Raw genomic sequence first — 24,321 nt, 5'->3', positions numbered from 1 at the left:
GCCTGTCGCAAGTTGATGATGTCATAAATGTAATTTGTGATCTATCCCTATGGAATTTATGGAATGCATGTGCAAATAAAAACAAACGTAATACTTCCTATGGTTAATATGAGCATCAAATCAATATTTCAAATGTGTTTGTGTTTTATTTTGCACATGCATGCCATAAATTAGACCACACAACATTTTTTATATATATATATTCATGGGTTGCATCTGTAGTCCTAAATTGCAATGTTTGAAGACCAACACAGGTGTTTCAATTTGTCTGATTGGCATAGAACTAATGTTCTAATCTACACCAATCAGAACACCTGTGTTGGTCCTCAACATGGCTGGTGTAGAAATGCAACCTGTGAAATGTTTGGACCCAATGCTTTATACAATTGTGTCAATAACTGACTAGCAAAGACAGGACAGAAGTTCATATACACTCAGTGGACTAATCAGAGTCACTTGAATCATGTGGCGACAGACAGGGCAGTTAAGAATTCACAATCTCAACAATAGTCACAGGTTTAAAAAGCGCATTCACAGAAAAGAGGCAGAGGAGAAAACCATACAACATGCTGAGGCGGTGTCTGCAGGGTACCAGGGCATGTACTGTTTTGAGGGGCAGGATGGATGCCAAACTGAAGGGCAAAGTCTGTCAAGGACTTCGTGGCCTCCGTGAAATGCCTGCCTTCGCCCTGGGTGATATTGGACAACAAGGGAATGGTCTAAGCACGATTCATCTCTAAAATAATGATTTTCATGATTTGTTACCTTGACCTGTTTGCAAAGAAATAATAAACCGATTCTGATACATTGATAATAAGCATAAGTGTTTTCTTCATGTATAAGTGAATATCACTTTACTGTACCACTACTAGCTCTGGTCCATAGCGTTAGTGAAACTCCACTAACGCAATGGACCAAGAGCTACTGTACCACTAGACTATACAAAAGGAGTTGTAGTTCACCCCCAAAATGACTTTTTTTTCTATTGATTACTCATGCCATGGAGACTAGAGTTCAATCATATTTTTAGTTTTTTGTCGCATTCCTAAGACAACAAGAAAACAATAAATTTACCCCCATTCGTTCCGGATCCATCCGGAATCAATGGGGGTAAATTTACTCTAATCAAATTTGTCTGACAAAAACCAAAAAATATTATTGAACTCTACTCTCCATGGCATGAGTAATCAATAGAAAAAGTCATTTTGGGGGTGAACTACTCCTTTAACACTTTTTTCATACATTTGAATGGTACTTTTTCTGTATTTTTAAATATCAGTGATGACATACAGTAGCTACTCCCAAAGTTGGGTCTGTTCAAAGAGCAGCTGGTCTGTCCTATCCTGCCATCTAGAGGCGAGGCCAGACATTCCAGACTGAAATGAAATTATTGCAAGCAGGCTGATTGTCAAACATATTAGTCTCTACACATTGAAACGGACAAATGTTTTCGGATCCTTTTCCAATGTAAGGAAACCCATTTTATTTGGTGAATGCATTTTCAAAAGCAATTATGTTGCAGGTTTTAGTATCCTAAAGAACTTACGGTAGACCTAGTTGCATACAGTCCCTAAACAAGGCCTTGTAGTCATTTCTACAGTTAACTACTACTAATGTAACTGATATGTAACAGCATGTAAACTAATCAGAACATAATTAGTATAAACTTGTTTTGTAGCAGTTCACAACTGTGAATGTTTTAGAATAGAAGTGACTGAGTACATGTGTACATTGCAATATCCAAAAACCAGAACAAAACATTTCAAATATTCTTTAGAAAATAGATATTCACAAGTCCCATCACATTACCAGCAGAGGGACCCAGTCTTAGGCTGATAATTGTTGCATGGTGTACCAGAGATGCAGTCTGGCACATTAATACTGAACGGTAGTAGTACCATTATCTTAGCTTAAAAAGGCTTGAGCATATTAACTGAAATGAACATGCCACACGGTAAAAACAAAAAAAAATCCTAACCCACCCACTAAAGTGTGTAGATTAAATGTGTCCAAATGTTTTATAATATCCATATGTAAGTATTGATCCTCTATACATGTACCAGTAATTAAAAACAATTTCCATTATTACTCTCCTCAAATAAGATTACGTGTCCATCTCAGCCAAAACAGTATTACAATAGACAATGTCAAACCACATTGCCAGATTAGCTGATACAATGAGGCCATTGTATACAACAAGGAAACAGCACTCATGTCATTAAAGCATGTGACAAAAGTAGAAAAACAAAGAGGGAAACAAATGGAAAATAAATCAAGGTTTCATAAGAACTTATACCTTTAAAGCTGTAATAAGATGTGATGTGTGTTCTATTACTTGGAATTAAGGTGGTCAGAGAATAGTGCTTGATCTGTATGGAAGGCAACGGTTCATTAATCCCCAGAAGTGAACCTATCCTAACAATTAGGACCAATGGGCAGCTACTGACCAGTCTTCGTACTGTAAAACAGTGGTTCTCAACCTGTGGGTCGGGACCCCCAGAAGTTTAGCTAAATGTTAACATTGTTTTCTCACTCAAAAGTAAACAGACCAACGTACAGTATAAGTGTATAGAGGGTATCTGCACATTTCTAAAGTGACAATTTAAGGACTTTAAAGACCTTTTTAGTACCTCTGGTCAAACATTGGTCAAATTGTCAAATATTAGAGGGAGAAATTGTGAAAATAGCAGATCAACATGCTCACAACGATCGGCTATTTTCACAATGGAATAGATGGGGTCAAACTAAATGTAATGCCAACTCCTACAATTCCAAGTGCTCGTCACAGTGGGGGGGTCCCCGGTTCAAATATGATTATTTTGGGGGTCACGGCCAGAAAAGCTTGAGAATCACTGCTGTAAAATACCTTATGGAGAAGACTCTTACAAAGTAAGACAATCTCAAAATCACTTCAACATGAGAGAACAGAAGTGCATTTGTACGGTGGCAAAATTCTGAGAATATACAAAGTTTGATTTTTCCATGTAAAATGTGTGGGTGGGTTGTTTTAAGGGTAGTTGCACCTTTCCTTGTCCTTTGTATAAAGTCAGTTAAGAACTATCAGTGTCATATACAGATATGAATTACCCAAAGTTTTTGTCTTGTCATTCACTCGCAGACATGCATGCCTAATTTACTAATAGAAATGTAGAAAATGACAATGAATTCATTTTTAACCTAGTGTGTGGTTGGTTTGTTCACAAACAGTGACCAGCTGTGCTCAGAGACAGCTGATGTTGGTGGGAATTTGGAGGACGGTGGAGGCTACAGGTCCACCTATGTTGTTTTGTTTTACCCCAAAATAAATTTGTTTCCCGTTATACAACTTTTTCAAATAAGAATTGGTCAAAATCTCTAAAATCCCCCCAAACAGACTGTTCCTCAGCAGCAAGAACGTTCATGTCAGACCGAAAACGTCCCAAAACACTAACGCTGTCCCAACGTGATCCAAGATTGAACTGATTCAATTGTCCAATTGGCAAACACTCGTGACTTCCTCTTTAAACTAAACCCGTCATTCTGTCCCACCTGACCGGTGATGAAAAGAGCGTGTGTGTTGCACAAGGGGTGCAGGCTAATTGGCTCCACTCTGTCAAGGACCACATGTCTGTTATTACTCCATAACTGCCAGAATCCCACTCATACATGGTACAGGTCGATTCGGACTCGAAGACGTTAAGAGCAAGATTTATTTTTTAACCTCCCGAAAAAGAGCAAGATTTGCGTTTTGCAAGTATGATTGAAAAATAACTGGGGTCTCATGGTCCGATGCTTTAATTACTGTGAACGAATGACCTAGCAAAGGCTATGGAACATTACTACTCCCTGTGCGGACTGCCAAACAAGCCACCGCCCGTTCCATAAAGTTACACCTCTCTGCTACCATCCAAGATGTTAAGCTAGTTCCATACAGTCACACCTCCCTGCTAAAAAAACAAAGATGTTACATCGACACTCGACAGCCCCCAGAAACACTAGAACGAAAACAAATGAAAATGGCCTGTTGAAGGCTAACGGAAGACATTATTCACTATATAGATATTAGTGACCTATGGATCATGTCAGTCTCAATCTGAACCCCCTCACGCTTAAAGGGGAAGACCACCCATTTTCAATATTGAACTATGTCATTAATATACCTTAGAGGAGTTGTGTGGAAATAAAAAGAAAGTTCCCCCTCTTCTGTGTTGCCTATAACTGGAGGATTGATTTTGGGGTTTGTATTGTAAAGTACAATGTGTGATGTCATCAAGTTGTAATTTGCAATACAAACCCCAAAATCAATCCTCCAGTTCTAGGCAACACAGAAGAGGGGGAACTTTTAAGAAAAATTCCACACAACTCCTCTAAGGTATATTAATGACATAGTTCAATATTGAAAATGGGTGGTCTTCCCCTTTAAGCAAACCTCCTCAACCTCCTCCTCAGGCTCCTCAACCTCCCAGAAATGCCTTTAAAACCAAACTAGTAGAGTCACACTCTCACCACACACACACACACACACACACATCCAGTAAGAAAACCCGTTAGTAAAGAAGCGAGACAGTTCCGTTGACCCAGTAAACAAACAAACAAACCCGCACCCTTGCCATGACTCCAACATGATGGCAGCAGTGTTCAGTCAGTGTGGGGTCTGTGCTCTGCCGCGGCGTTGCCGTTCTGGGGTGCTGGCTTGTTGCCGAAGTTCCAGTCGACCGGGTTGAGGAGCTGCATGGTCTTCTTGTGCGTCCAGAGCGGATTGATGAGCACCGTGAGGAGGGTCAGACCGCTGAAGAACAGCAGGCGCTGGGGCAGGGCAACGTGGACGCTGATCTCCTCCCAGTGGCACCAAGTCACCCACCACATGAAGTAGGTGAGCACCATGCGACAGTGGAACATGTGGATCATCACCCACTGGTTGGCCCGCCAGAACAGGCTCTGGGCCCAGCCCGCCTGGAAAGGGACAGAGAGAGACGCACAACAACCATGTTGAAATAATTTAAATCTCTATGCCAGGGGTCTTGAACAGGGGGTCCGGACCCTCTTTTGTGATAGGATCATGTTTTTTAAAATTAACCACCTGAACCCTAGCATCCCTATTCTGAGTGGAACATTAGCCAAAAATAGCAGATCTACAAGCTTACAACAAAGAGGTTTGTAGAGGGATAAGACGAGCAGACTAAAGTAGGCCTATTTGACGGTTCAAGTGGTTAAATGTCTGAAAACACACATTACTCCATGATGATAGTGCTGTCTAAGAAATCTGAACATTTTTAATCTGCAACACAATTTTATGCAATATGTACAGGGGGTCCATGCTTCATCTCTCTCTCAGCTAAGGGGTCCTTGACCTGAAAACGTTGAAGACCCCTGCTCTATGCCGAAAATAGCTCATCTATGAGCTCACAACACGTTGCGATGTATTGTGAGCTGCTTGTAGAATCCATTTTCACAGCATGTGGTTAGAAACGACAATTTGATCACATATTCTGCTTTTAAGTTCCATTTAGACATCATATATTGTATGACATTATTGGTTTTGACACAAGGCTAACTATTGCACAGGCATAGGCTACATTGAAATGTCCATGCTGTAACGATAGATTTTGCCATAATTGGTACTGGTACTAGATCAATTGTTTGTTACTTAGGAGGAACAGAAATATCATGGCCCCATCTTTTTCTGCACCTTCCTCTTTCTAAGTATGTCTGGCTGAGCGTATCAACAAAAAGCCACAAAGGTGCAAAATGTGACAACAGAGAAGAGGAATTGAAATCTAGTTATTTCCTTTTTTCGCAATTTAGTTGAATTCCGGTAATGTGATATTGGTTCGACCTCCCGTTGGTCCGACCACCTAAAACTAACCTTAACCCTAAACTAACGCTGGTGAACGCTAACCTAACATGAACGCTAACCTAACATGTTAACCTGCCGACGCTGGTTAACCTGGTCGGACCTACGGGACGTCTAACCAATCCCTGTCCCCATGAATTCCTCCCCACACGTGTGTGTTGTCACTGCTGTTGTATCCCATTGATTTGACTCTAAATCTAATTCTTAAAATTGTGGTTGTTTAGTGAGTAGTGACATTGTCGTGGAAAGCCACAACGCAAGCTTGTAAATGTGAGACAAATCAAAGACGATCAGACAACCGGCCTGTGTTTTTTATAAACAGGAGAGCGATGTTCACACATGAAAACCACATTTGCAATCTTACCACCTACATTTTGACACTGTGCTCTTACATAATCCAATTGTTTTTACGTTAAATGTTTTTCATTTTTCAGAATGTACTTTGTTGCATTGTGCTGTATATTGTATCGACACCACCAATTTTAAACAACCTGCCCAAGGATTATTATTAACTAAAGGATTAGCCAACTCTGGCACTTTTTGTAGCTGGAACTTAAAAAGAGGGGGGTTACATGAGGTCATGAGATAAGACCTGCCCAGTAAGCAATAACTGTGCCTCGCGCATAAACTGACTTGTCCTGGAATGCTGTCATAAGATAAATTCACTCTCATCGAACAAAAGATTCTTGTTCACTCAAAGCAAGAATTTGAGTGTCCCATCGAGGCCAGGTGCAATGTTATCAAAGGTTAATACATAGAGAACGTATGTTTCTCATGCCAATAAAGCTCTTTGAATTGAGAGAGCGAGAGAGAGAAATGTTGTGCAAGAAGGAGAAAAATCAAACAGAGGGAGTGAAGAAAAAGAGAAGTGCGTTTTCCTCAGGAAGCAGCTATTCCGTTACCTTCAGTAACATCCAGGAGACGCACGTGAACGGTGTGCTCATCTCCAGCAGCAGGGTGACCATGGGCAGGTAGTGGCCCAGCGAGTCCCACACCACCGCGCCCGCGAACCCGGCCAGGGCGAAGAAGTGGTGCACGGCCAGCGGGAGGTCGAACGAGCGGAACGCCAGGCTGGAGGCGTGCAGCGCCACGTTCTCGAACGTGAAGAACCCCGTGGCGGTGAGGATGTGGAACCACGACCAGTCCTCCTGGCCCCTCACCCTGTCCCGGGACAACGCAGAGTCCTCCGTGAGGGTCCGGAGGCCCGCCACCACGCTCTGGACGCCGAAGGCGGCCCGCGTGGCTGCCAGGTTCCAGAAGACCTTCTCCCTGGCCTGGAGGCTGCGGTAGGTCCGGCAGAGGGCTGCCGACGCCAGGTGAGAGACCACGAACACGGCCGTGTAGAAGGCGAAGCCCAGGCCGATGACCTGGAGGCGCACGTCCCAGGAGGAGTAGTCCATGCCAGGCTGGCGGGGAGCGGCAGCGGCCTGGTTCTCTGAGGACATCTTGATGGAGGTCAGGAGGACAACCCGCTCATCATCGGCTGATAAGACTGCTTATTGTGTACATGGTTGGAAACAACACGTCCCAGACGCAGCGACGTCCTGTGAAAGAACCAAGATGCTTTGTTATGACAAGTATAAAAGCAAAATATTCTTGGTTTTTGGCTCCTCAATACTGTAGCAACGTGACAATAAAATAAAAATAATGATAGAAATACCATTACAGTAAAGTGTTGGTGCCTTTGTTAGATGCTTTGTGCATATGACTACCCCCCCCCCCCCCCCCAGTGTTCTATTCAATTTCATAATAGCAGAGGCTTTACTGACATGCATAGGAAACATACTGTATGTTAACATGGCCAAAGTGACAAATAAACTAATCAAAAATAAATATAGCCTACTACCATAGCCCTACCAGAATGTGTGTGTGTTGTTGACTTGATAGAAAGAGGAAGACTTGGTTTGACACCAAATAAACCACATCTGTGGTGCACATTTGGTATTTCAAAATAATGTCATGTAACGTTTACTCTGTCTGGCCAGTGGCCACATCATACTTGTACCTGCTAAGATAAGATATTTATAGATCACAGAGCGAGAAAGAAAATGCGGTCATCTTGGTATTTCGTCAGATAGCCTACTCTTGATGTTTTTGTACAACTCAAACGCACTAGCCACCCGGCATGAATCATAACTCTTGTAGAGGATTTGTGGCTACAAACGCACAGTCAGAACAACACAACATAAGGGGAGCGGGCGGCTCGACCTGAGAGATCTAACAAAACAAAGCTGTAAAAGTAACATTGGAGTAACGTTTATATCCACTTACCTCCTCATAGGAACTATGCTAGTGTAAGGAACACGGGAACAGCACTGAATGTCCCAGATCAGAGGCTCAGGACAGGGAAGCAGTCTACAGTCAGTCAGGGAGCAGCGGTGTCTGTTCTCTGTTCTGTTGACACCACACCGCTTGTATTTGGTCACGTGACCGCCCCACAGGAAATCCTGCCCTCGTCTAGTTTCCTCCGATCCCATTGGTTCGATGAGGCGGAGCTAGCCAATCAGAGAGGACTATGAACAAATAATAGACAAACGTAAGCACGTTTAGACTTGAATGCTGACCTCAGAAGAACACTAATCTAACGAATAGTGATAGACTCATGGATAGACTAGATAAACAGATACAAAAATAGCTTTCTCCATTCAAGTGGATGGTAAGATACCGATATATATATTTTTAAATCTGTGACAGATATTTTTGATCTGTATCTTCACTTGAATGGAGAAAGATATAGGCCTATATTTTTTTATCTGTTTATCTGGCCCAGTGGGAATGGGCCTTTATAATGATAAGTAATTTGTGTCCATAAGTTCCATTGTGTCCCAAGTCCACCGAAACCTTTTTATTATTTTGTAAACATTATAGATGCATACATTTTATAACTTAAAATGTCTTATGACATTCCTATTTGCCTGACTGATATGGAATGAAGCTGTTAAGACTGTGAATCTTTTTAATATCCAATGTATTTGTATCTACAAAATCTTATGCATTGGTGGATCTTCAGGTCACCTGACTCTCTTGTCACTCTCTTTCTTTACAGTGAAACACCGGTGACTTTTCAGGTGACATAAGTGACTCGTGACTAGAATCCTTATCACACACTTTACTGCAGTGAAGGCTTTTCTCCAGTGTGGATACGCTAGTGTCAGTGGCGTGCCTTCAGGTAACTTACTTAAACTCTAGTTTTCTTCCCTGTATAGGTCAGCTGATACTTAGGCTCTACTTCCTGGTTGAGTTAATGTCTTGGTAAACCTTTGATGAATGTAAGAACTGTACAGACCACCGTCGGAGGTCGGCCTCTTCCAATTGGGACCAGAAACAAGGGTGTGGCTGCACAGTGCACAGAGTTGGACATTTAATTTGAGGATGACGATACACGGAAGAAGACGACGGCACACACACCGACATCCACACGTTTTCATCAAAAAATTTAATTGCAGAATTATTTAATTTACACTCGATGAATTCAGCGATGATCAAACTACTCAAAGAGGCAAAATCTTTCAATAGTTCAGTTTTGAAAACATGTCTTGATAAAAAATAAAACCACCAAGTCATGTTAAGTTTAGTAAACATAGCACTGGATTAACGTAAATAAATTAATAATAACAACAGTGTAACAGTGTCATGACTTAAAAACAATAGTCAAGAGTGAATAAATTATAATCCTACATTCAGAATCATTATTTTGCATGCCATCATAACAGCTTGTAAAAAACAAACGTAACAAAAAATAAAAAATATAGTAATAATAATAATAATAATAATGACAACAGAACAGAATGATCAAGAGCAGAAAATAGTTATGTTTCAATGAAGCATATATTATATATTTATATATCTATATATATATTTCTTTACAAATAATGAATATTTGGCATTATATTCATCCTCACTATAGATATGATATACAAGAGATGAAAATAGTTTTAGCTAAACAACTACTTTTTAAATCTTCTATTAATTATAGAGTTGGTTCACATTCCAAGTTCAAGGAAGTGTTAATCAGTCTTTCTCAATGGTTTGGATGTTCTCACCGCAGAAATGTATACGGATACAAAATTAAATAAAGTCCCCTTGAAATATCGGCCCTCCTTTGTAGTGTTGAAAGAAGGTCAGTAGATTTTTATCTTGTTTTACTTTTCTTTTCTTTTTTTTTTAACAGAAGTGAGGCCACAGATTTAATACATGATTAGAAATAGGATAGGACAGGACAGACAGGACAGGACAGGACAGGACAGGACAGGACAGGACAGGACAGGACAGGACAGGACAGGACAGGGGGTGGCTAAAAATGAGCTCTTTACATAAAAATTGTGATCTATGACTGCCTGTATAATGAAGGTTTTATAGCAACGATAGACAAGTGATAAAAATGGCACTTGGAGATTTGCGCGGCTCTCAAGATAATGAATGTGGTGATCATTATTAAAATAACTTGCCACGGCAATATTATTGAAGTTATGCATGTGACTGGCTGTGGAGCAAATAAAAAAGAAATGTATCACACCATTACTTTCGAAGTGAGGAGTTCTCTGATGACCACAAAACCAGTCGCACAAACACAATTGACCCATTGGCACAAGTCTATAATCTGTGTCTATAGAACAGGGGTTCCCAAACCTTTTTGGCTCAGGGCACCCCTATATATATTTTTTTTTCATCCGAGGCACCCCTACATTATAATTTTCACCCCCAGCACTTTATATTTATAGCATACCGTCGTTGTCGGGTGGAAACCTTATACTGTATGTCTAAAACCGTTCGTTTTGTATTTATCATATATAAAATGTACTAAACTAGTTCTGTGCGACAGTCTTGTATGAAGCAGGGCTTTGCTTTACCAAAAGACGTACGCATATGAAACTTGGAGATACGAGGTTTCTGCCCGACGGTGACGATATTTTAGTGATTATGTTGCGAGGAAAACGTTGAGATAATAGCCATTTTGATTAGAATTGACTGATAATAACTTTGTACTTCAAGTTTAAAATGATACTAAATATTTGTTCAAGTGTCCAAATAAATTCCAAATATCAAATTATCTCGCGGCACCCCTGGACTGCCGTCGCGGCACCCCAGGGCGCCCCGTCACCCACTTTGAAAACCCCTGGTCTATAGAACACAAAACAGGCTCCCTTACAAACAGTGCAGAACCACCCAGGCTGGAAAGAGGGAGCAAATATTTTAAAAAGGGCCTAAAAGTAAACCAAATGCATGGGTGCATGACAGTCAGGTGTTCATAAATGGTGTGTGCACGGCTCCATCTAGAGGACACAAAGTGAAACGGAAGTTGAATGTATGTAACTACACAGCTGAGAGAACACAACAGGATTCTTTCTAGGACTCAGTTTCAATTCTTTCTGGTGTGCTTCGCTTAAACAAATGCTCTCAGGAGACCAAAAGACAACATATCTCCGTATATATTGAGTTTAAAATGCTATTTTAAACTCAATATATGATTTTTATATAAAAGAAAACATAACTTTGATCTCTAAACCTCACATGAGTAAATGTTTCAATCAAAAAAATATTTATATTCATTATTTTAAGTCAGAAACCATATGCCATCCAGGCTCCTAGTGAATCATGACCATAAAACATTTGATTCTGTGGCAAAACATATTTGAAAATGTAATTTACCCCTTTTTTTTGGCGGTTTAATTTTTCATTAAAATGTTTCATGGTCATGATTCACCAAGAGCCTGGATGGCTTGATTCCAGGCTTAAAATAATTCATATAAATATTTTCATAAATCTATGTGGGGAAAAAATTAATGGGTTTTCTATCTGTGGAACCGCAAAACGGCCGCCACTGGCACTGCTCTATGAAGCTTTAAACTCTACGGAAGGTTGATGATGACAGCAGATGGAAGGTCGCTGTACACTGTGAAATCCTGCGTCATAGTTTAGCAGGGGCCTTTTCCACCGGCAAAGAACCGGTTCTGGTTCTTCCTCCCGCCTATGGGATGAACCAGAGGTGTGCTTTTCCACCGAGAACCGGAGTTGGTTCCGAACCATAAAAGTTGGTTCGGAACTGGAACCACAAAATCCTTGGTTTTTGTGGTTCCAGAGCCAAGTCCTTGGCTCCGGTACAATCTGGTGGAAATGCAAGCCGGTTCGCAAGATTGAACCAAGGTTCCCAAGAAAGTTGAACCGGCACTGGTTCTGGAACCGGTTCTTTGCCAGTGGAAAAGGCCCCGAGAGTATTCAAATGGAGCCTTTCGGGCCTCTCAGGATGTTACATGTGTACAGCAGTGGTTCCCAAACCTTTCAGCTCGAGACCCAAAATATTGATTAGAACGTTTGCTCCAGGACCCAAACTAGTGAAAACAGCCGATCTACAAGCTCACAACGCTGCGCGCAGCTACTTCTATGGAATTTCTTTGATTTGTCTTTGATTTCTTCATGAAATTACTGAAAAAAAAAATTGAATTTTGTTTTTAATTCATGAAAAAAAAAGCTTTTTGGGGAATGTTTATTGAAAATGTTTTGAAATAATAATAGGCTAATTAAAAACAAAATGTAGGAAACAAAACTGAAGGGACCCATAAAATGGGTCCCGAGTCCCGACCTGAGTGTTTGGGAAACTGTGGTGTACAGCAGGGACGTGCTGGCCATTGGGAAAAGTGGGACAACTCCTGAACGGCCAGTTCATTCCCGGCCGGTCCAGGCCGGCGATAAGGAAAATATTTAAAAGAAAATGTAGGCCTTCGTTCCTTCGTTTGGGGGCTGGGCGGCCAACAAAGTAAATCGTCACTGTCGGGCAGAAACCTCGTATCGCCAAGTTTCAAATTTGTAAATTTTTTCGCAAAGTAAAGCCCTGCTTCATCATAGAAGGCCGTCGCACAAAAGTAGTGAAAACAGCAGATCTACAAGCACACAACGCCTCGCACCGTGAGGCGTTGTGTGCTTGTAGATCGGCTGTTTTCACTAGTTTAAATCATTTTTAAAATAATAAATACAAACAGACCTTGTACCAGTGAACTGTACTGTTATGAAACTGTACTTTTTCCTATGCAAACTTCTTCTAATAAAGTCTTCAATCAATCAATCAATTGGACATACGAGGTTTCCACCCGACAACAACGAAATATAACTCATGTAATTGGCCCACTGGCTTGTCACTTGTCATGATCTGAAATGGCAAATCTTTGAGTAGCGCGCAACAAGGGCCTCTCCAACTCTTTTTCCCGGGCTGAATCAGGGGCCCAGCACGTCCCTGGCGTACAGAACTGTACTCGCATGCCCTTGGGGCGCAGAAACCTACAATTCTGTTCCTCCACATAACTGAACATTTTGCATATGACAGAAACACCCCTCTGCCATTCCAGTGACACTCATCAATGAAACTCAGCCAACCACATCCTGGCACGAAGCCTCCAGGAAAACCACTGATGTTCAGCGACGCGTTTTTTCGTCAAAACAAAGCGCTTGAAGGGCCTGGGAGACAGCCGTGTTTGATCTCATAGAGGACCTTGAATTCTCACAAAAGCTGCTTCGCAGAGGTGGAAAGTAACTAAGAACTCAAGCACTGTACTCAAGTACACATTTGAGGTATACTTTTCCACATTGGAGCATTGATATTTTTTACTTTAGTAAAATAAACGTGAGTAGGCTACATTTTCCACCGCTTCTGCTTCGCCTATACTAACAGTCAAACAGAGCAGCACACAGAGAGCATCCTGGTGCATGCAGAACAGCTAACAGCCCTCCAGCACTACAGAGCCTGCCTCTCATCTCCCCTCTCAGCCAGCATATGTCAGAGCCCGCTTCTGTCCCTGTACCGTGCTGTGTGAACCTCATAGGGAACAGCAGGGGGGTGCCACACCTCTGCCAACTGACTGACTGGCATCATAGCCACACCTCTGCCAACCGACTGGCACCGGCAACACACACATACCGTTGTTGCCGGGAAGGGGGAAACCTTGTATGTCCAAAACCGTTCGTTTTGTATTTATCATTTTAAAAAATGATTTAAAACTAGTGAAAATAGCTGATCTACAAGCACAAAACGCCTCGCGATGCGAGGCGTTGTGTGCTTGTAGATCAGTTATTTGCACAAGTCTTGTGCGACAGTCTTATATGATGAATTAGGGCATTACTTTACGAAAAAAACATACACATTTGAAACTTGGAGATACAAGGTTTCTGCCCGACAGTGACGATACAAGACACCATCCAGAAACCAGCAGTCATTTTGTCAGAACACCCCCCCCCCCCCCCCCCCAACCATGAAATGACATGGCCTAGGCCCTCGGGGTATGATGCGTGTGTGTGTACTTGTATTACTATATTTGTGAGTGCCATATCGCCACATGCACATTCATTCACTCACTGCAAGTCCCTATTAGCCTCGTACCCGCCCTCTTCCGGAAACCATTTCATTTCCTGGATAACGGAAGTTGGTCGTTTACTAGGCTAAGTCCCTATAAGGACTGAAACATTTGCCTCTGCTCTGTACAGCCCCTGAGTCTCCATTTTCCAGGCGTCTAGTCTAGTCTGATCTAGCCCTGAAACATGACGGTCGTTGATAATCTGACGTACGACCGTCATGGTCGACCCTTTACCTCGGTTTGCGGACGAGAATCCATTCGCGTCTACAAACTACACAAACGTTCAAATTTCACAAACAACAGTACTTAATAAAGTCACAACCGATAGTAAACCTTGGCCGGCATAGTAAAAATCCTGGCCGGCATCGTGTTCTTTAATAAGAAGCCTTTTTATCCGATCGTTTTATGTTTTCCCATGTATTTCCTGGTGTTCCCCATGCGCACTAGTCTTGCGTGACCAGACTGTTGCCTAACACGTTCTAGTCTGGCTACGCAAGACTTGGTGCAACAGTGGATGTGAATGTTTGTGTGGTTTGTAGACGCAAATGGATTCTCGTCCGCAAACCGAGGTAAAGGGTCAACCATGACGGTCGTACGTCAGATTATCAACGACCGTCATGTTTCAGGGCTAAGTCTGATCTGATCTCTTTATTTTTGTGTGCCAGTCCTTCCTTTCTCTCCTGCGACCTTTTGCGTTGGCTGCTGTAAGTCAAACAAAGGACCGTTTCCAAAGGTGCAGCTGAATTCATGCTAACCCCATAGCATACTTGGAGGAAATACACATTTTTTGGACAATTCTCTTGGTCCTCACAAGATGAAGTGCAGTTTTATGGTTAAAAAAAGTTTTTTTAGAGTTGCGCTTACAAATAGTAAAATATTTAGTTGGGATTATAGGGATTGGGGTAGGCGGTAGGCTATGCCTGATTTCATACTTGGCAAGGAGTTTGTAGATCGGCTATTTCGTGCTGTAGGGTTACTGTGAAATGGCAATTTTTTTTTTTTTGTGTGTGTGTGTGTGTGTGTGTGTGTGTGTGTGTGTGTGTGTGTGTGTGTGTGTGTGTGTGTGTGTGTGTGTGTGTGCGCGTGCGTGGGTGGGTGGGTTGTAGTGCAATACTGTGTAGAGACAGGAGAGCCAACAGAACTGATACCAAAACACAGGCATGCACGTACGCACGCGCACACACGAGCGTGCACGCACACGCACACGTACACGCACACGCACACACACACACACACACACACACACACACACACACACACACACACACACACACACACAATCCCAGTACAGGGAAGAAAAGTTATATCTTTATATGTGATGCAAATCCCTGTGAAAAACTATGTTCTGCAAGTCATAAAAACATGTGCTATATGTGGTGATGATTGATCATGTTGTGTTGCATTGATTGTTTGCCCTAAACTGGATCGATCGAGTAAAAAGCAGCACCATTTCATGGGTTGATTATCTGTGGGTTCTACGGCAGGGGTCTTCAACGTTTTCAGGCCAAGGACCCCTTAGTTGAGAGAGAGATGAAGCAGGGACCCCCACTACCTTATAATAGATTCCATATAGTTTTATTATTTCCATATAGTTTCATGTCAACCCAACTGTATCAGCTGGCTGATATGGACAGAATCATTCATCACAATATTTCTGACCATATCGATATTATGACAATAATGTTGCTTTGTGACTACTGTAGGACTATATCAATCTTCTTCAAAAATGTTAAAAAATGGCTAAAATAGCAGATCTACAAGCTGACAAGTGACAACGCATCGCAGTGTGATGTGTTGGCGAGACTGCATGGTTGTCTATTTTGGCCATTGTTGAAAATCTTTGTAAGAATAAAATAAGGCTTAAGTGATTGAAACCGGGAAAAGACAACATTTTGCCAGTTCACAATATCTAAAATCCCAGGCAATATCTAGTCTCATATCACAATATCGATATAATATCGATACACTCTCCAGCCTTCCTAACATGTGACACTGACACTCAGGTTACAGTGAGCTGCAGTTCACTAAAAGCCATTTATCATGAAAATCATTCCCAAGATCCACGTGCAAATTGTATTTTACCAAGGAGAACGACATCCCAAAGGAAAAAAATCCTCTGGGGTTTGAATTTAGGCTATTTATCTACTGTACTTCTCACACTGGTCACCAGGGGGCATCACAGTATCACGACCAGAGTCAAAGGCAAGAGTAATAGGCTAGGTAGCTAACTGTGTCCTATTAAGAATAAAAGGAATTGAGCGCAGATGGAGGACATGGGGATAAAATACTCAGGAGGAACGTCCCTCCCCCGCCCTGTCTGTCGCCATCCAGTCAAACATACAACAGTACTGTTGAGAACCTGATGGGTAACTATGGACATTTCTCTTGGAAACAGAGAGAATTGTACGAAGTGCGTAAGTGCATTTTGTCTACATCTAAGGACTTCCACTAGCCTTCCTAAATTATAGTCTTATTCACCCCCCCACACTGCTGCGATACGATGAATAAGCGTTGGCACGTAACTCGCGTGTTTTTTTCAAGTGAATGAAAATGGCACAGGGAGAGTTGTTCGAAATGTAGGCGTAAGCCACCTAAAAACCCTATACTTCGACCGGTGTCCCCCAGGGATCTAAACTAGGCCCCCTCATTTCTTCTCTCTACAGCAATATCTCTGCCGAAAATAGCTGATTGTAGATCAGCTATTTTCACCAAATGTTTGCCCCAGGATAGGGACACGATGATTCAAGCGTTTCTTTTTTTTTCAATTAAGCAACATAATGACCAATCCTAGAATACTTTTTCACAAATCTAGGCCGTTTAACAACTGTATGTAGAACCTGATTGGGTAGAAAGCTGCATTTTCTTGAAACTGAACACAGTAAAATAACGCTGAGTGTGTAGAAATATACCCAAATGGACACTTACAGGTCCAAAACAGACCTGTAAGTGTCCACGTGGGTCCATTTTTAAACAGGGTCTAACACAGGGTCGAGGATTTTACTGTGCAGTCGAGTGCTAATAGGTTTGCCTGAATGACCTAGTATGGGTGATCAGTGCCATGTGCACGTTGTTGAGGTATTTCAAGCCTTGGCACATTTCCAAGTTTTGAATGTCAATGATTTTGTAATTGTTAGCTCATGATTAACACTTACTTACCAAAGAAGGACGTTCTGTGACAAAAAAAAAAATACGATTCACCTTCAAACTTTGAAAAAATACACTTAGAGATCTTTCAACGAACCCAAACTAAAATACATTTTCTCTCATTTACTTTTTAGCTCAAAGACGTGGTTGCTGGTAGGTTTTCACAGCTGCACTTTTTTTTTTTAAATGGCACTTTGCAAATGCTGAGAAAATACAGATGCACCCTTCCAGGTCGGCATCACGATCATCAACGAGCCAACGAACAGCCCAACCCACCGGGTCAATAAAACTGATACCTTTTTGTGGCAATGGTAGAACTGGCTTCACCCACACTACTAAGTTCTCATTTCAAAACGGGTTTTAAAACTAAAACGCGAGCGTTTCAGCAGAAACAATCTCCGTCCGCACTACACACCTGATAACGCATATCACATTTGACATTTGACGGCCATTAAACGGCGACGTCCATGAAACAGTACTTGAAGTCACACAACGCTTGTACATTCAACGCATCCTACTTGACTGAAGGTGTTGCAGACGTGACACTGAGGAGAGTAGACAATTGGATCGGTAATGGAAGAGTAGAGAGTAGTAATAGTAGTAGTAGTAGTAGTAATGGTCTAGAAAAAGGCTAGTTTAAGTTGTTGTTTGAAACGTGGGAGCGGTCGCCGTTTTTTTTTTTTCTTTTTTTCTTTTTTCTCAAAGTCTAGTCTGAGCCTCGGGTATGTAGATCTCAATACTGTCCGCTCGCTCCGACGAAGAGTTCTGCCTGAAGGAGGCGGCGCGCTTGGCGGCCATGAGTCGTCGGCGAGCCTCCTGTCGATGTCTGTCTGTGATGTCCAGGGAACGCTCCCTCACTATGCTCTTCTGCCTCAGTGTCTTCTTTGGTACGGGAGCCGGTGGCTTTAGGAAGGAGACAGACAGACAAGACAGACAGACACAGAGAGAGACAGAGAGAGAGAGAGTTTTATGTCCGTTGTCTCCCTCTCCTGACAGGGAGAGGTAATTGCATCAATGTCAGAACTACAATAAAGATGGCAGCTGGCCCCGCCCCCCACCTATTCACTTCAATGAAGTTGCTCAGCGCATGAAGCGCATGAAGCACCCAGATGTGCCCTTATCCGCAATCGACCAAAAACACTTTTTGGTCATAGAGCAGTAGGCGCACTATAGCGTGTCAGGAGATAGAAGCATGTGCAAATGCAATACCAGATCACCAGGAAACGGCAGCTTCACTAATCCCCCGTGTTCTAGTAGTGTCCAATCCGGGGTGCCGTCTGCTTCAAATAACTTTCTTGACATTGTCAACCAGTAGGTGTAATACTCAACACCGGGCCAGGTCTAACATTTCTCGATTGGTAGAATCCACTGCAGATGCACTAGTACAGGGTTCCCCAATAGGCGGCCCGCAGGCCAATTGCGGCCCGTGGGGGGCTACTGTCTGGCCCACACCAACCCCAGTAATAATGGTGGTATAAGAGCAGCAACAACACTAGTATATCTTCGTTGTCGGGTGGAAATCTCGTATCTCCAAATGTGTACGTTCTTTCGCAAATCATACAAGGCCGCCGCACAAAAGTAGTGAAAACAGCAGATCTACAAGCACACAACGCCTCGCGGTGTGAGGCGTTGTGTGCTTGTAGATCGGCTGTTTTCACTAGTTTAAATAATTTTTAAAATGATAAATGCAAAACGAATGGTTTTGGACTTACAAGATTTTCACCCGTCAACGACGATATCTGAACTGTCGCAGTCGCTGGAGTAGCGGGAATGTTGTGGCCCTCGGCTTGGTAACCTAGACATAATTCGGCCCTTGGGGAAAACTAATTGGGGAACCCTGCACTAGTAGTTTATAGGCCTATTGTATTTATATTCTACCATACAGATGGGTTAACATAATGTTTTATTCATTCAAATAAGTCCCGGATTGCACTTGGAAAAGAAGCTAGCCAATGACAGTGCTGCCTGCTGCTCTATTTGATGTTAGCCAATGACACAATGCACAGCACTACTGCTCTATTTAGAGATCTTATGATCAACCCAGAGTTGTCATTTTAGAAATAAATACATGTGTCTTAAACTATGCTAATGTTTCACAGACATTTCAGATTATAATTAGATCACAGTCTATCATTTTGATCCCTCGATGCCAACACCAGCAGACTAACGAGGTTGGCTCACTCACAGCTCTGCACCAAGAACACAACCACCACCAACAAGAGCAAAAAAGGCCTCGTCTGAACGAGTCGTGATTTGAAAGCCAAAAGTAGCTTTTATTGTCCTTCCGAGGATTTAAGTATCCACGGCTGCATCTGAACTTGGACAGCAGGAAAACAATGGAGCGTGACATTTCTTCGTACAGAGTGATCTCAGCGGAGCACAGCCTCCGAGCCTCACCAAGAAGATGTAAAGAGAATAGAAAACATATTTTTAAATGACTCATTGCTCAGCGTTCGATTTGTGAAGGGGAAAAACTGAGCGGGACCGTCTTTCTTATCCACTCAGGCCCCTTTGTCGATCTATACTCTCACAAAGTGCCTTGTGAGCTTGTCGATTGGCTATGTTTGTATTTCTTTAGCAAAAAAGGGGAAATAGAAAATTTGCCGAAGATAGGAACAGGGAGTACAGGTATTAATATATATATTTTTTCAATTAAATGTTAAAATATTATTATCATCTTATGTTAAAATTGGCTAATGGGAGAGTGGACCACGACTTTACATAAAAGTAAAGAATTTACTTTTATGTAAAACATTTTTTGTGTAGAAATATGCTTGCCACTTTGCCCATGAGTCTGTCTACTCCACAGCCAGGTGGAAATGATGGTTGTGTTCTTATTTTATGACAACTCATGTTCATCTTACCCGGTTATCCCCCTATATAGGCAGGACCACCTATAGATGTGAGGGCTGCGTAACCTCTAGAATGAACCCCACAACGTTAAAAATGAATGACCAGAGGGGTATCAAAATCAGAGGCATGGATTTCACCAACCCTGCAATGCTCATCGCATTTCAGAATTCTTGACATCACTCTGGGATTTCAGTACTGAACCGTGCATTTTCTCACAGGCTGGTTTTGACGTGAATGACGCGTCTGTCAACCCTGAACCTGGACTAGTGTGGTGTGTCAGACACTGATGTGATGTAATTGTGGGCTCGCTCTAGCGATCACACTATAGTTGTCCCCAGATATATTTAGCTTTACACCAATGTATGAATGAATGGACCATTGAAAGTGCTTTGAGCACTTGGAAAAGCGCTATAAAAATGCAATCCATTTACACAGTTATGTGTGCTTGTGTTTTTCTTGTTAGAAATCTTTATACTTTTTGAGATTTTTTATTTTTATGCTTCCCATGGGAAATGAATTCTGTCTTGCCATTTATATTATTGGGGGGGGGGGGGGGAGTGGGACTGAGTTACTAGGGCCCAATTTATACTTTAGCTATTGAAAAATAGTTGAGCTTGTAGATCTGCTATTTTTGAAAAGTTGTGAAAATGTGTGCAAATCTTTCTGAGATGGGGGTCCGTGGCCAAATACATAACATTTTTGGGGTCCTTCACATGAAAAGCTTTAAGCACCACTGACATAGAAACATAGGTTTTTTTTAAACAGATTTGAATAGAAGGATTTGAAATATTCAAAGACTTGCACAAATGTTCACGATTTTTCAAACATAGCAGATCTACAAGCTCGCAGCGCTGTGAGCTTGTATATTTGCTATTTTTTCAATAGTTAAAGCACAAAATGTGAGTGAATCCTTGTACCCAGGGCCCAGAATTTGGTGCAATACCCCTGTGTAATGTTGTCGATGGCCAACCTTCTTCTCGGGGCTGTCCAGGGGCCTCCAGTTGTTGTTCTTGATCCGCTGCAGCTGGTCAAACTTGGTGGTGACGTCGTCGATGGAGAGCTGCAACAGGTCCCAGAAGCCGGCCAGGTCCTGAGAGGTGGGCCTCGGCATAGCGCTGGGGTCCTGGAGGGAGGGAGGGGAGTAGGGATGGGACCATACGGAAATATGTCATGTCATGATTATTCTGACCAAAATAATCACGATTTACGATATTATCGCGATAATCAAAATATGCCTAATACTCTTAAAGATGAAGTGCCATGATTCCCCCCTAAAACATGATAGGTATTATGATTATACTAGAAGGAAGATATTTTCCAAAAAAGTGTACAGAAAGAATTAAACTTAGGTTTTTATGTGGCCACACCCACCAGTTTATTAAGTATGCCTGGTTGTCATGGTGGGTGGGGACCCAGCTGAAGTTAGCCACACCCACAGTGTTGGTTTATCTGTGTTTTTGGATCGGCACTTTTGATCCACAAGGTGTCAGCCTCCAGGAAGAAACCCCACATACAAAGCGAATAAGTCATAGTTCCTCATAACAACCACACCAGGGGGTCTAATGAAGTATGTCAACCTCCTAGACACATGAAAACCAGAAAAAGTACAAAACTATGGCGTCGCCTCTTTAAAATGCCACTTTTATCAACCACTTGAACCCATCTACCAGAACCACTTGAACCACATCAACCACCATCAACCACCATCAACCACTATCAACCACTTGAACCCATCAAGTTCACAACGCATTGCATTGCGACGCGTTGTGAGCTTGTAGATCGCCTATTTTTCTTTTTGGAAAAGAGATTTGTTAGAGTGAAAAAAAGACCATATCAAGTATGTTTACAGTGTGTTTTAGGAGGAGGGTTTAAGTGGATCAAAGGTGAAGCGACCCAAGCGTATGATGGCGGACAATTTCACGATATATTGTGAGTGTTTTTTTATCACGATAAACTACAATAACGGAGGGAGAGGGGGGGAGAAAGAGGCTGTCTCACTCACACTATAACACGACCCGATGCCGATACAAATGCCCTGTATGAGCACAAATAATATAGCTGGGATTCCGTCCTTTCATAACAGCCGCAAAGGTGCACTGAAGTAATAAAGCAAGTCCAATTCATCACTAAATCATAACCAAATAATTCAAAAAATAAAATCAAGGCATAGTGGATATTCCACGGTCAAACCCATCACAATCTATGCCATTCCATTTAGTCAGAGGCTCATGGTTATGATTTACAGCTGTAGATCAGACTCTGTTTCAAGTTAGGAATTGTAACGCACGCACGCACGCACGCACGCACGCACGCACGCACGCACGCACACACACACACACACACACACACACACACACACACACACACACACACACACACACACACACACGTTCATTCAACAAGGATGGAGGCCAAAACGGACTTGCAGGTCTGAATACCGGAACAGCTGTGCTACTTTGATAAGTGTGTGTAATCCCCGATGTAACTGTACTCCCTGGTGTAACTATTGTGTATTGTATATATACTGTGTAAGCACACAGGCAGATAATGCTGAACCCTTTCAACCACTGCTGTGTACAGAATAGCTTGTATTACTTGTATTATTACTTCTACAAACTAGGTTTTCTCAAAGGGTGCCTGCCAAGTTGGCACCCTAGGGTGATTGATAATATATATAGGCTATATCACTCAGTTTCACCACTTAGTGAGACAGACCACCACACCTCCTTGCCAAAAATAGCCGGTCTACAAGCTCACAACGTGCCATGCTGTGAGCTTGTAGATATGCTATTTTTGGTTGATTCCCCCCCCCCCCCCCCCCCCCCCCCCCCAGAATAGAGACGCTGGGGTTCAAGTGATGCGACGCGCTGTGAGCTTGTAGATCGGCTATTTAAAGGGGTGACCTGAGACAAAAATGTTTGAGGCAGGCAGGCAGGCAGACAGACAGACAGACAGACAGACAGACAGACAGACAGACAGACAGACAGACAGACAGACAGACAGACAGACAGACAGACAGACAGACCCTTTATTAATCCTGAGGGAAATGTCATTGTCAGTAGATCTACTTATTAGCCTGCTGTGATTCCTGTTAAGTTTTAAAGGTTAATTATAAAGGTTAGGTTGTCATATTACTTAGCTCAATACGGTATCTAGTTAACAGCAATTTGAAATTTGAAAAAATAGCCCTTATAGAGCCCACTGTTCATAACTATTATAAACCTGTAGTGGTAACAATGATAATGATAATAATATATTTGAAAAGCTCTGTTCTTAGCTCTGAAGTGTCTGTCAGTAATCTGGCAGTTGTTTTTACAATATCCAAAGTCCATCTCTAACCTCACTTTAATGAGAGAGAAATGTGTAGCACAGGCCGGTTACCTCAGTTGGTTAGAGCGTGGTGCTAATAACGCCAAGGTCGCGGGTTCGATCCCCGTACTGGCCACAGTGCTTTTGACACAGCGATACACCAAAGTTCCACATACTGTCAGAGCAAGCACGAGGCGTTTGAACTAGCAGAGAGAGCAGTGCAGTCTGCCAAACAAAACATTGTGGTGTGTTAGCAATGCATCAGTGCATATCTGTATTGTCACTGCCAGTGGATTGACTCAAACGCTTCTGCTTTCAGGAGACCACCCGCAATATTTCTCATGATTTTGATCAAAGGAAATATACTGTTCTAAAAAAATCATTGAAACAGGAAAAATATTCACTAATGTATTAATTCATTCTCTGCCAAGAAAAAAATAAAAAGCACACACTGCCAGCAATTTTCAGTTTTATCTTACCTTTTCAAGTAGTCATAGAATATTTCTCTCCAGTACGATCGATCCCCTGATCATTGGTAAGGACAGAGGTTATCGCTGTGCTTCCACCGGGGAAAAAACGAGTCATTTCGACCTCCCGTTCTCGAGTTATGGGCCGTTGAAACAGCATGTCTCGCTCTCACACGCAACGCAAACAAAGAAGCGGAGATAAAGGCATTTCCGCCAAAAAAACAAGAAACAGGTAACGGATGCAGATCTCATGTTGCAACAACATAATTTAAAAATGAATTTGGGTATTTTTTTACCCTAGATGGACCTCTTTCCTAACTTGTGAAAAACCAAAAAAGGAAAAAATATACATGCGAAAACACATGATTGGCGG

General features: G+C 42.2%; 2 protein-coding genes across 2 annotated transcripts in view; both read right to left on the bottom strand.

Moving 5' to 3' along the window:
* Window positions 1–1,457: 1,457 nt before the first annotated feature.
* cln8 (CLN8 transmembrane ER and ERGIC protein) lies at window positions 1,458–8,225 on the bottom strand. Its single transcript, XM_080751374.1, has 3 exons — window positions 8,105–8,225; window positions 6,736–7,377; window positions 1,458–4,932 (listed from the first exon to the last, which is right to left on the bottom strand). The coding sequence occupies exons 2-3, from the start codon at window positions 7,276–7,278 to the stop codon at window positions 4,618–4,620; spliced, it is 858 nt and encodes a 285-aa protein (XP_080607500.1). The 5' UTR covers window positions 7,279–7,377; window positions 8,105–8,225; the 3' UTR covers window positions 1,458–4,617.
* Window positions 8,226–17,734: 9,509 nt separating this feature from the next.
* dlgap2a (discs, large homolog-associated protein 2a) overlaps window positions 17,735–24,321 on the bottom strand; it is a 471,572-nt gene continuing 464,985 nt past the window's right edge. Inside the window, exons 16-17 of the mRNA XM_080750728.1 lie at window positions 21,143–21,295; window positions 17,735–18,222 (exon numbers count right to left, since the gene is read on the bottom strand). Of these exons, the coding sequence (XP_080606854.1) occupies window positions 18,019–18,222; window positions 21,143–21,295 (357 nt within the window). The 3' untranslated portion in view covers window positions 17,735–18,018. The remainder of the gene's footprint in view (window positions 18,223–21,142; window positions 21,296–24,321) is intronic.

Source organism: Nannobrachium achirus (genome assembly GCF_963921795.1).
Source record: "Nannobrachium achirus genome assembly, chromosome: 20".
NCBI classification, from domain to species: domain Eukaryota; kingdom Metazoa; phylum Chordata; class Actinopteri; order Myctophiformes; family Myctophidae; genus Nannobrachium; species Nannobrachium achirus.
This window is presented reverse-complemented; position numbering and strand designations above follow the sequence as displayed.

Excerpts from the sequence above, each read along its gene's own strand:
- cln8 (XM_080751374.1), bottom strand. The coding sequence starts at position 7,278 with ATGTCCTCAGAGAACCAGGCCGCTGCCGCTCCCCGCCAGCCTGGCATG. Across the intron at positions 4,933-6,735 it reads TCTCCTGGATGTTACTGAAG|GCGGGCTGGGCCCAGAGCCT; the intron begins GTAACGGAATAG and ends GTCCCTTTCCAG.